This window comes from Platalea leucorodia, assembly GCF_965183815.1.
Source record: "Platalea leucorodia genome assembly, chromosome: Z".
In the NCBI taxonomy this organism is placed as follows: domain Eukaryota; kingdom Metazoa; phylum Chordata; class Aves; order Pelecaniformes; family Threskiornithidae; genus Platalea; species Platalea leucorodia.
Window position 1 is genome coordinate 29,761,923 of NC_138858.1, and position 12,525 is coordinate 29,774,447.

General features: G+C 38.3%; 1 protein-coding gene across 5 annotated transcripts in view; it reads left to right on the top strand.

Annotated features, from left to right (window-relative positions):
- DOCK8 (dedicator of cytokinesis 8) overlaps positions 1-12,525 on the top strand; it is a 102,313-nt gene that overhangs the window by 16,447 nt on the left and 73,341 nt on the right. For 3 of the 5 annotated variants that reach the window (XM_082337052.1, XM_082337053.1, XM_082337051.1), the window contains one exon: positions 10,960-11,062. Coding sequence is in view for 1 of the 5 variants with exons in the window: in XM_082337051.1 (XP_082193177.1) it covers positions 10,960-11,062 (103 nt within the window). In the remaining 4 variants the exon portion in view is untranslated. Of the gene's footprint in view, positions 1-10,959; positions 11,063-11,991; positions 12,121-12,525 lie in introns of those variants that run through there. The other 2 variants (XM_082337054.1, XM_082337055.1) reach the window with 2 other exon arrangements.

Genomic DNA, 12,525 nt, shown 5'->3' on the forward strand with positions numbered 1-12,525 from the left:
TGCAGCCTCTGCACATAGATGCTTTACCTCCCATCCCACCACTGTTTGGATTCAAGGCAATCTAAGTGAGCAAAAAGGATAAGGAGGATTTGAGACCATGGTTTCATCCCTGTTGTAACAGTTACGACTGCTCACTGCATGTGAACGACTAAACAGCTGTTAAATGCCTCGGATGGCTGTTTCCTTAGGTACATTAACCTGCCTCTCTTCTTTTGGGACATTTTTACAGATACTCCTCCACTCCAGGGGAGAGATATAACCTGCAGGAATAACGACCTTCTAAATCTACCACAAAGTCAAGAATATTAAAGCAGGCTAGGGATGGATTCTATCTATTGTAAACAGCTCTAAAGATAATTGAGGGAACTTCCTAATGCCTGTGAGGTTATCTTTTCATCAGCTCTAAAGATAATTCATTTGCCTTTGCTAGGGTGTTGCCAGTGAGCAGGCAAATTAGACTAAATCTATGTCAGTGTAGCACTTCTAAACATGTTTTACAACCACACTTGAGCAAATGACAAATTTAAGCAGTATACAGTTTGGTTGGTCCCTATGTATAATTCAATCCAGTATCAGCTGATTTGCATCTCACATTCTGGCATTGATAACTGTTACATTGAAGTCCAACTATGTCAAAGCCTGTCTGCATCCACACAGCCTGTTGATTTATATCTGGGAGTAAGGTGTGCTGTAGACCATATGGGCTAGAATGTAGCTGGAGGTCCTAAGAGAGGCAACTGCATGAAAGGAGGAACACTGCTATAATATTTATTATGGACTAGGCTTAAGATTACAAGTCTGTCATGTTTTATACAAGTACAAAATTAATAAAAAGAAAGGCAAACAATGTGCAAAGCCATGTTTGTCTGTGCAAAACTGTATGTGTGTCCTTAAGATGTTTCTAATTCTGATGGGGAACTGTGTGAACATTGCTTCCTCCTCTAGCAGAGGTCAATTGTAAATCAGTTACAGGAGTAAGCTGAGGAAGAAAGCAATATTATATATCAAGACTATGTCATAGGGTATTAATTCATAGTGCTAATATAGATTACTGTAAGTATCTGCTCATTTTTCAAAGACAAGATTATTTAGGACACGCTTACTAGATTTGACATCCTATTGTCCGTCACAAAGACTAAATGCACAGACCTTTCCTCCAGTACACTTTGTGAAAGATTACAACATTTCGTGCGTAAAATACATCTAACTTTTAGGAAGCAGAAAAGAAAGAGTAAGAAAATGCCCTCTTAACTACTTTCCAGAGGATACTCATGCCTTTGGTTATTCACAGTGATTTACTTTGGGTTTGTATTGTTTACCCCGAACTTTATGATTACCTTTTCTGGAGTGGTCTGCCTGCTATACAATCAAGGTGATAGCAGCCACTTAAGTAGGGTGTTGATGGCAAACACAGGCCCATCCAGCCAAATCTCTATGAAAAATTACAAGTGCAGGAAAGATAGGCTCCATAATACAAGTGTGCTCTTTATCGGCAAGTAGGCAGCTATAGAAACAAAGCCTTTAGAGAACAGTTGGTCATGCAAGCAGAATATTGTTTACTGTTGAGACAGATGTTATTGACAGCTGTTGTTAGCAGGAAGCTAGTCTTTTCATTTGACTGCGTACTCAAATAGTGTTTAAAATATAACCATCTATTTTCTACTGCAGTTGTTGAAGGCTGGTATTATACTGTGTTTACATATCTATGCAATCACTGGAATCAGACATAATAATCCCTGCTACATGATTAGAGTACTGAGGGTTTTGCTTTGTCCCTGGAAGGTGGCTGGTGAGCAGGAAACGGACTTTAGGCTCTGAGCAGATAAGCTGCATGTTAAAATCCTTTTTTAAGATCTTATGTCCCTCTTAGACTTCAGACATCTATATGCATTGTAAAGTCTAGGCTGCAATTTATGATGAGGTTCTTTTTTTATAAGTACAGGAAATCCTAAGCTTACCCAAGAAAAATTTAGTTACAAATGAGAAACGTCTTTATGTCCATGAGGTCTCGTTTATGAGCATGCCTTATTTATCTTTCCAAACAGTTTTCGTTTTCAGACATGAAGTAAAAACCAGCAAGTTAGAAATATTTAATGTTGTATTTTATACCCTCTACCACTTTTAGGTTTTATGGTCATTGAAAATTACAGTTCATGAGCATAGTTCAGCATAGTTGTCCTTTTTTCTATTCTGACTCGATTTTTTTTTTTTAAATTTGATTTGAAAAACACACACCAGACTGTACTGTTGTTTGTAGCAGTAGGAAAAAGGATAGCCTGTGAAAAGTGCTTACCTGATAACATACTTACACAAAATGCTTACCATCATGAATGCAGTTACAGAAAAATAGGTCCAGGCCTAGATCAGCTTTTGAGCCAAGTTCATATAAAAAGTCCACAATATTTTCCCTCGTAACATTTGTAGAATAATACGGCACATGATGAATCACACAGTTTCTTAGGCTTCAGTAATAATGATCTGGAGACGCTTCATAAAGGAGACAGCACACCTGGACTCGGTATTAGCATTTTCCCCTAAAGTCAAGCAAACTGGATTAGGTAAGAGTATATTTTATTTCAGTTGTCACACGATCTGAGCTTTACAATCATTATAATAACAAAACCTCATGTTTAGAATATTGTTAGAGTAAAATTTAACCTTTCCCCAAGCTTGACATTTTCCAGGTGAATTGCAAAGTGAAATTCAGTTTGTAACTTATGATGTAAAATGTCTTGCATCATCCAAATATGTTTGTGAGGGTGTGTAATATAATTTCTATGGCATTTGTACCTGTAGCGATAGCTAGCAGATACAAAAATATATTCTTTTTATCAACATAGTTGTAAACATATGTGAAATTCTGTGGAGATTCTTATTTTTAAAAGTGTGAGTGGAAGATCCAGCTTTCAAGTGTGTCTTAGCTACTGCTCTGGCTCCCACTGAAGTTGAATCAAAATTCCCTATCCCATAAATGGCAGGACCTCTTCATGTACTTGAAATTGGGCCAGTTTTTTTCAGGTATACTGCCCTAATAAAAAATCCTACTTTTTCTAGTTAAACTTACAGCTCTAAAGAAAAAATATTATTCTAAGAAGTAACTGGAAAAAACCCAACTCATGATTTTCCTGTCACAAGGGTCACACTGAAGCTCCACAAATCTGTGTTCTTAGGAAACGAAGGGCCAAAATATTAACACAAATGACTTTTCCAGTTCTGTGCCATTTGCATTGTCTCCTCCCCTGGCTTTTGAACTACTCACAGTATTAAAGACCCATCAGTGAATATATTGTGAATTTCTTTGAAGTTGTCAGTCACGAAAGAGACAAAATACACACTTTTTTCCTTGTTGATAAAAATACCAGTTGTGACCTTGATAAAAATAAAAACAACTCTGTAGGAGCAAAAAGAAGAAATTCCCTAGAATAACATTTATATGGTCTTTATTATTATTCTTAATGTCTGACTTTTTTTCACTTATTATTAATAATTGTTTATTAGGAAGAAAGTGAAAATAAAGCACATAAACTATTAAACTTGGTGCGGGTTTTACAAAATTATCAGCATTATGGTAGCATTTTCTTAGTGAAGTCCTTGTGAAGCTCAGATAATACATGTGAGCTGGAAGATAAATCCTTGCATTTATTTCATAATCAGCCTGTTGTGAACTGGTACGATAGTGCAGACAAAACAAAAATCTAAAAGCACGAACCGGTATTGTTCTATTACATTTCAAGTCACAGTATAAAAGGAAGATGGCATGTATGATCACTAATGCTTTTGAAATTGCCCTTATCGTTGTTTTTGTAGAGGATGTAAGATTTGGGAAGACATTTAAACAATTTAGCAAGGAACAGGCCAGGGGAAAAAAAAAAAGAGGTGGGCCCTAACTACAAAGTTTTACCCTGGAATATAGACCTGTAGAGTCTTCTGGAGACTTCAGGGGCACATTCATTAGAAAGCTTTTCTGAAAGAAAGCTTTTCTTCAGGCATCTCAGTTGAAATGAACATTTAATGAGGCACCAATGTGAGCTTTAGTACTTGAAGCAGAGAGTGCTCTGACCCAACCACAGAAAATTATCCTTAGATAAATTGAGATTAATCCCTTCAGTATGAAAGATTTGTGTATCTATGGCTGTATGCTGACAGATTTTAAGCTAACAGGGACAACAAAAGAATTCTGTTGTTTTCACACAAATTTATCTTCTGTTAGCATCATTAATTAGCATCATGTGAAATATTCATTAGAAACTTTGTATTGCATATATAAACTATCATGATCAGTTTAAGCCTATAATAGGATGATAGATAAGATGGATTTATAGTCTCTGCTTTCCAGGAGGTACCACTAAACTATCATATGAAACATTACACCTAAAACCACTTTCATTGCAAGAGCCAGCCAGTCAACACTGCATGCGCAATGTCTTCTCAAATATTATATCATAGCTTTTCCATACTATCTGTAGAGCACAGTGATTAAAAAGCACATAAAAGCATGGTTCATCAGGGCCAAATCCTAAGCTTTGTTTCTTTGCCTGGCTTGAAAGTATGGTTGTCCTTTTCCTCCACCACCAGGATTAGAAAATTAATTTTTATGTGTGCTTATGTCTCTTCCTGAGGGAGAAACAGCAAAACTGAGCAGCAGTTAAAAATCTTCACTGAACGAATGGCATACATGACCTGGGACAAAAATAAAAATTGACCTCTTGCCCGTTTTACTTTGTAACAAGCTGCTGGCATAATGAAGTCAATGATTTCCTCTCATAGACTTCTTTCTGTGTTCCTGCACCACCTCCTTTTAGAAGACTGTGGTTAAATGTCAGCCATCTCAAATAGGAGCTTTATTGCCTTAGCTGATACAGAGTCTTAATGTGGTAGACCCCAAAGCAGCGATGTGCCAGAGGGTGTATAGCCTACCTGAGCCGTCAAGGAAATAGCAGCTAGTTCAGATCGACCACTGCTGCAAACAGTGACTAACAAAGCAGAGCTCTGGTGCCTTAAGGACTAATTACAAACTTAGAAGAAAAACAGGCAGTTCCACTGGCAGTAAGAAAAGGCTTCTAAGCAAGATTCCCATGTTTGCTAGTTAAAGATCTGGATTGTTGCCCGAAACTTTGTGTGTGTTTGTGTGTGGGAGTGGAGGAGAGGGGTAGGTAGTCATTACCTTTTTCTCTTCCAGAGTTTTCTGTTGCTTGTTTTTAGTTGCAACTAGTGAAGAAGTTTCACGTTAGGCTCAGAAAAAGAACAAAAGCTAGTTGAGAATTTTCTATGTCAGTGTCAGGTAAAAGGGATTACTCCTCAGGGTAGCCAAGACTGAATATTTTACCTGTTAAGCAAAAGTTTTCACTATTTTACTTTATGATTCCGCCATCTGTATTCATTTAAATGTAAATGTTTCTCCATCCTTGGGGTTATTTCTTATAGTCTCTTTTTCTTTCATTTTTTCATCTTTCCGTGATGTCTAATTGTGTATGCAGCTCTTGCAGAAGACAACTCACTGTTCCTCAGAGTCTGCTGGAAGGGGTTGTAAGAGTGTTAAGGATTACTTTTCCTGCCTTCATCTAGTAGGTAACTTCTAATAGTAGGTAACTTCTAATAGTAGGTAACTTTGGATAACTTGATCCAGTAAGCATGTGAAGCATACTTTTAAAATCAGTTTTTTTCTTACGAAGTTTCTGATTTCCAGTTAACAGATGATCTTTAAAGCTGTTCTCTTTCTGTTTTCTTTTATCTCTAAATTGCTGTTCTGTGTTTAAGTTTTCGTATTATCTGCTTACTAGCAAGACACCCATTGTGCCTGCTTTTAAACTACATATTTCAAAGAACTATATTGTTGAGCAGAACTGACAGTGAAACTACAGAACCAGCTTTATGCATTATGAGCATTCATATAATTTTAATTATAGAACCCAGCAGTGTTCAGCCACAGATCTAACATATGTTAGAGAGAGAAAATAAATGGCTATTTTATCTTCCTTTCCTCATACCTCATCTAGGCCCAACCAATAAGCCAGATCTCCAAGTTCCCAATCCTGCAACGAGCTCTGCCCTGAGAAACGTCCCAGGATTTGACCTACAAGTTAAATTTACTTTTAAGAACCCCCAGGTGTAGTCTGTTACTTCAGTTACACTGTTGTTTTAATATATTATGCAAACTGTACACTTTGCATTGGAGAGTATTTGTGAAATACAGACTATGTCTCAACATTTTCTTAGCAATTCAGAATTGCTGGAGGATTGCATCTATCAGTGGGACAGACACTGGTGAAATTCTGATTAAGCAGCACCAGTTTTTGTCGTTTGTTTTTTGTTTGGTTGGGTTTTTTTTTGCTACCCTCCAGTCCCATCTGGGTGGATCAGGAAGTCTGGTGAGTTCCAGCTTTTTCAAGATTTACACCAAAGGAGTATCATCGTTCAGGTAGGGCCAAGGCAGCACAGGGTGGAGCAATGAATTCCAATTGACGTTATTTTGCACCAACACCATGGAGCAGCCAAGGATCTAAAAAGTCCAGAAGAGCCTTAGGCTGCCATCATCTCCCATCTTTCCACAGGTTCTACTGTCTTGCAACATGCCATGTGAATGCTGACTAACTGTGAATTCAGCAGTGACTTTTGTGGAAAAAAACACCCCCAAATCTACACCCTTTTCTTTTCAGCTAGTGTTTCCTCTTTGTCCTAAACAAAGGGACAGGTACCAATATGAGAGGTCTGTAGAGCTATTAACACTGCTGAGTCCCATTGCTGGTCTCTGAAAGGCTTGCAGTTTCCCAGATGCTGTTCTCCAGGTAGTTCAGAGACATGATGTACATCACCAGTGTGCTCTTGGCACTGTGGCATCACCAGAAGGCCACTCCCAGTGTGCCGTTGCAGTGGGAACATTTTTCCTAATAGCTTATTGAATCTTTCTTGCTTCAATTTAAGCAGATTACTTCTTCTTCTTCCCTTTATGGACATGAAATCCTCACTGTTTTCTTTACAGATTGCTACCTTTTACATAGTCGAGGACAACTGCCGTCTCCCCTCAGTCAGCTCTTTTGTAAAACATCTGTTTTTTTCAGTCTTTCCTCATGGGTCATCCTTCCCAAAATTTTTAGCATTCTGACTGCTCTCTTTTGAAACCTTTTAAATTTGATTTCATCTTACTCAGTGGTGTTCTACGTGTGTACATCAGCCTAAGCACTGTCTCATTGGCTTACATAAACAGAAATAACTTCTCTTTTTCCTCACTTATGGTACTTTGTTAGTAAGTGTCCCAGTATACTCTCTCAGAGCCTTTTCTGGGGCATGGCTATTTCTTCAGACAGTTCATTTCCCTTTTTGTATTTCTGCATTTGATTTTTTTTTCTTCCTAAGTTTATGAGTTTACATTTATTTTTATTTAATCTAACTGCTGATTTTAGACTGTTTCTAAAATGCAGGATCATTTCGAGTGCTAGTCCTGCCTTTCAGAGCACTCACAACTCCTTCCAGTCTGATGTGATCCACTAATTTTATTACTATGTTACCTGTACCATCATCAGTGTTGTAAAACAAAATATGGACTGGAACTAGACTGAGAAAAAATTAACTTGCTTCTCACTTACAGTAGTACGTTTTTTGAAACTCTTCACAATCTTCTCTTGAACTATTGATGACTACACCTTGAATATGTTTTTTTTAACCAGTTTTGGAAACAGCTAGCCACTATCTCTTTATTTTGCTTGTAGGAATGTCATGACGGACACTATCAAGAGCCGTACTGAAGCCAGTTAAACTACCACAGAAAAGTATTAGATTGGTTTTACGTGACTGCCCTTTGATAAATCCATATTAGCTGTTCATCATTACCTAATAATTGCCAATAATATACCAATAATTGCCAAACTTTTTGGACTATAGCTTACTACAGTCCACAGTTTCTAGTTGCCCACCATACATCAGACTATTAATAAACAAGCATTACTAAGGTGATGTACATTTTAATGTTAAGTATGATTTCATGGTCCTCTTGCTTCCACTGAAGACCACAGTTTGGGACCTGATGTTCCAGCCACTTACAAGTTGATTGTCCAGTAAGTTGCTCTACCACCTTTTTGAGTGTCAGAGACTGGCTGACTGGCTCGTGATTATTTGAGCCGTCCTTTCTAGAGATCTAGTTGTGCTTTTTGCTTAGATTTTTCAGTGGCTGCTTTGTGTTCATCGTTAATCACTTGCCTTCTTTCCTTATTGTTTTTTAGCGCATAGCTAGACCGTCCTTGCTGCTAAGGGTGACTGTAAAGCTCTCCTCGGAATCAGACAGGGGTGCTGTACAGGCAGGGAGGGTAAAAGTATGGCCGCGACACAGATGGGCTGCAGCCTCCATAAAAGATGGGATACCACATGCACTAGGTTAACGTGGACCACCATTTTCCTGCGGGTACCCAGGCAGTGTCTGAGGTAGCTGTTTGATCAGAAAACAGGCATCTCACAGACCACAGCCATTCTGGCATTATCGAAGAGCGGTCTAGAGGGACCTCTGTTTCCACCTTGGTTCTCAGGTTTTCAAAACTTTCTGTGCTGATCTCTGACTGTAACACCCACCTTTTCTCCATGTTGGGGGAGCTAACTTGTGCTTTTGGTTTAGCATCTTTTAGCAGCTGCATCTTTCCTTCACCTGTTCCTAGTAGAGCCTGCCAATCATTTCTAAGTTGATTCACACCAACTTTGCTGTCTTCTGGTATTCTTACTGTATTTCTTCTCCCTTTCTTCCTTCAGTGATATGAAAAGCATGAACTCAATCAATTGAACTACTCTTAAACTGTTTGAAATTCACCTTTATAGATTACAGAATTCATCTTCCATTGGACTGATTTATTTTGCAGGTTCTCTCCTTGAATATTGGGGAGACTCTGGAACTAATGTTGGTGCTCTTGAGAAACGTGTGTCCTCTCGGTTAGCTGGGCTTGCATAGGCTTTTACCAGAGAGCAAATTTGGCCCTTCGTCCACATGCATGCTTCCTCTTTTGTAGATGAAAATTCATACCATTTCCTCTTCAAAGAGTCTGATGACCCCATATCTGGTGTAATTCAGAGATGTCTTATATCATTGTTTACAGCAGCAACTTCTGCCATACACTGTAACACAGTTTTTTACATAGATTCAGCGAACATCTGCTGCTACCTCTATTATTTATATCAGTAACAGATACTTCTGCATAGGGTAGAAGCTGACTCAGTTTGAAGGAAAATAATAATTTTGACTAATTTGAGTTTTGTGTTATACTTTGCTACGTGCATTCATGATCAGAGATTATTTGCAGTGGGAAGACAAGTGACAATAAACTTGATATACAAGCAGCTTTTCTTTTTAAAATAGGGCAAAAATAATCTAAGGAATGCACAGACTTCCTTACTCCTATGAGGCTTCTTGCTTATATAATTACTGAATAACCTTTAAAAAAATTCCATTTCATCCTGTCTAATTTTTGGAATACCGCTGATGAGTAGGAATTTCTCTTCCAAATGGATCTCTTTTCTTTCTCTATAACTCCGGCTTTGCTCTGTCTGCAATTGCCGTTGCCTTCAGATTGGAGCAATATGTCCCACTCACATCTGGTGTGGCCTTTTGACCTACGAGCAGCTACTCTTATTTATGCATCTTTTACTTCAGAAATCAGGCCTAATACCTCTAATACCTTTAATACCTTCTGTGAAATGCCTGTCTCTTAATACAAGCAGAATGGCACTGAGTGGAGTTTAGGTGTTTGTCACACTTCTTAGGAAAAGCGGTAGTATGAGATTAAGTGTCACTGAATAGATATAGTAGTCGTAGAAATCAAGAGGCCACAGAGGAGAGAAGGTGCAGACCAAACAGGGAAACTGTCCCATGGCATCTGGTAATTCTAGGATACCTATTAATGCTTGCTGGAGTTGGAAGAGAGTCTCATACTCTTCTTAACCTCTGTATTTTCCTGTCTCCCAGTTGGCTGCCCTGCTGGGCTGCAAGTTTTTTTTTTACTTGGAATCCGCTCAAGTGCATGTTGGTCTTTTAAAAATCTTGTCCTGAACGTTCATGGTGAAATATATTGTAGATGTTTTGTTACCATTTCATGGCTGATTATTCTTAAATCATATTAAATATTAATTGATTTGTTTCCATGAAAAATGACCAAGCTACTCTGATTACCGAATTTTCAGATTGGGTACATGCAACTTTACTATCACTCTGGGATTTCTAAAAAATTCAGTACTGGCTTCTTTCTGCTCCCGCTGAAATCAGTTAATTAGCACTTAAGAAGTCTTTTCCTCAATGTTCAGCTGATACTGTACAGGCTGATTTTTAAGTTCATGCTTTGGTTTGTCTTGTGCTTTTCACAGCAGACTGCATTATTAACATAAGTCTGGGCTTACACTGTTCAGACTGGTCCTGTCTTGTTTTTATCCCTTGGTCAATCACTAGTTCATTAAAATATTTGCCTCTGTGATGTTCATTTTTCTTTCTCTGCTCTATTATCCCATATCTTTGCTTTGCAGAAATGAGTCTGCAAATATTGCTGTGCAGGTTGCAGTCACACTTCGCTCAAGGGCAAGGTTATTCTTCCTTGCATAGCCTTTCCCAGTTGTGAGGACTGCAATATAATGATAGAAATCTGTTGGAACAGTGTCAGAATCTTAATCATATAGGACTGCAAATGTTTTTTGAGGTTTGCATCAACTACAAAAGAACAGGGGTCTACAACATCATCAAAATACATTTCTAAATACAGGTACAGGAGACTAAATTAGCTAAAGTCTGGCATTTGGAATTTGTGTGGGGATAATGGAGGAGGTATTTAAAAGACGGGTAGATGTGGTGCTTAGGGACATGGTTTAGTGGTGGACTTGGCAGAGCTAGGTTAACGGTTGGACTTGATGATCTTAAGGGTCTTTTCCAACCTTAACGATTCTAGGATTCTACGATTCTAACTGTTATTATAAGGATTTTTCTTTGCTTAATTAAAGGCACTCATCTGCAGAAATAAGAAAGCAATTTACTCTCCAACCAGGCTTTGCGCAGTTCTGTCAACGAAGCTTGAGTACCCCTGGCTTTTCTACTCTTCATCTGGTAAGTTCTGGGTTTATCTTCTTTACACAGGTTTGGCATCCACATTGCTTAATGTTTTTATGGTAAATTAAGTGATCTTCTTAAGTTGTCTTGCTTTCCACTGGCTTCTGCCTGAAGTTGTTAAAAAATACTCCCAGGTGAGATGAGGAAATTATGCATTTGAAAAAACTGAGAATGGTCCTTGGAGGCAGAAATAGGCAGTTTTTCTCATACTACTATAAATCAAAGTTAATTAGTAAGTGTTGGAGAATATTACATCCTTTCCTTGCTGGAAACGTTCAACTCCATCAAGTAAATGCATTGTGCGGTGATCACAGATGATTTGCAAAAGGAGGTCAGTGAATAAAGAGAAGAGAAGAAAGGTAGAGGCTCAGCTAGCTTGGCTTAATGCACAGTTTCCAGAGCTAGCAGCAGAGACAGCACACTGACCTGTTTTTCAGCGCTGTAGAGTAACCATGTTAAGTGAGAAATGCCGAAGTATGCCCTGATTGGCATAGATGTAATTGAGTCAACTGTTACGTGTCTCCGAATCATCCTCAGCCTTCCACATGTAATCCCCCTCTAAAGAAGTCAGACCATATGACACTGCCCTTACAACAAAGGGAAAAAATGCCAGATCTTTTTAATTGCCATTCGGGAGGATGGGTATTCTGCAAACCTACTATGCCATAAATAAAACTGACTAAGATTTTGATATTCTCCTTCTTCCTACGCTTTTAATTTTTTCATATTTTTGTAAGACCCAATAAATAGAAGCGGGAAAAGCCTTTGTGCACCAGTGACTGTGAAAATGTAAAACACTAGATGTAAGCAGTTACTTCCTGTGTGTCAGGGCCTCCCGCCACTACTCACTTCCTTAATCTGAAATGCTGTGGTGTTTTTCGCTTGTTCCTTGCGGTTATTCAGCCTGGGGAGGCTAGGTCCCTTCTTCTACATGCAGCCAACTGCTTTTGCTCTTGAGAAACTTGATAACGTTTCATTTACTGAGTATTACGCCGTAGCTGCCATTTTGTGTGCTGTCACAATCTACATGCCTCTAATCCATCATCCTTAAAAAGGTACGTTTGCGGTAATACTTTGTGGCATTTTCTGTAGAATAATTGTTTTGCACACTTGTATGATGTGTGAAAAGGAGTTTTGGATTCTTAGTTGAAACAGCATCTCTGTTTCCCTTGATAATTTACGCCAATCATTAGGGAGACCATTACCCTCCATCTGCATTTACCTTTTTCACCATCTTTTTTACATTTGTGGCTGCCATACGATAGTCAAAAGCACATATTTCTTGTGATTAAAGATTATTTTTAACACTGCAACTAGAAAAAGTTAGAAGACATAATGAAATGCAATGGATTTGACTGGAAAAGTGTGATTTCTGAAAGGAAGTGCAATGCTTAATCAAAAATCAGATTGTATTAAGCAAAAATATTTTGCCTGGAAAACTTTACATCTTCAGCAACTGA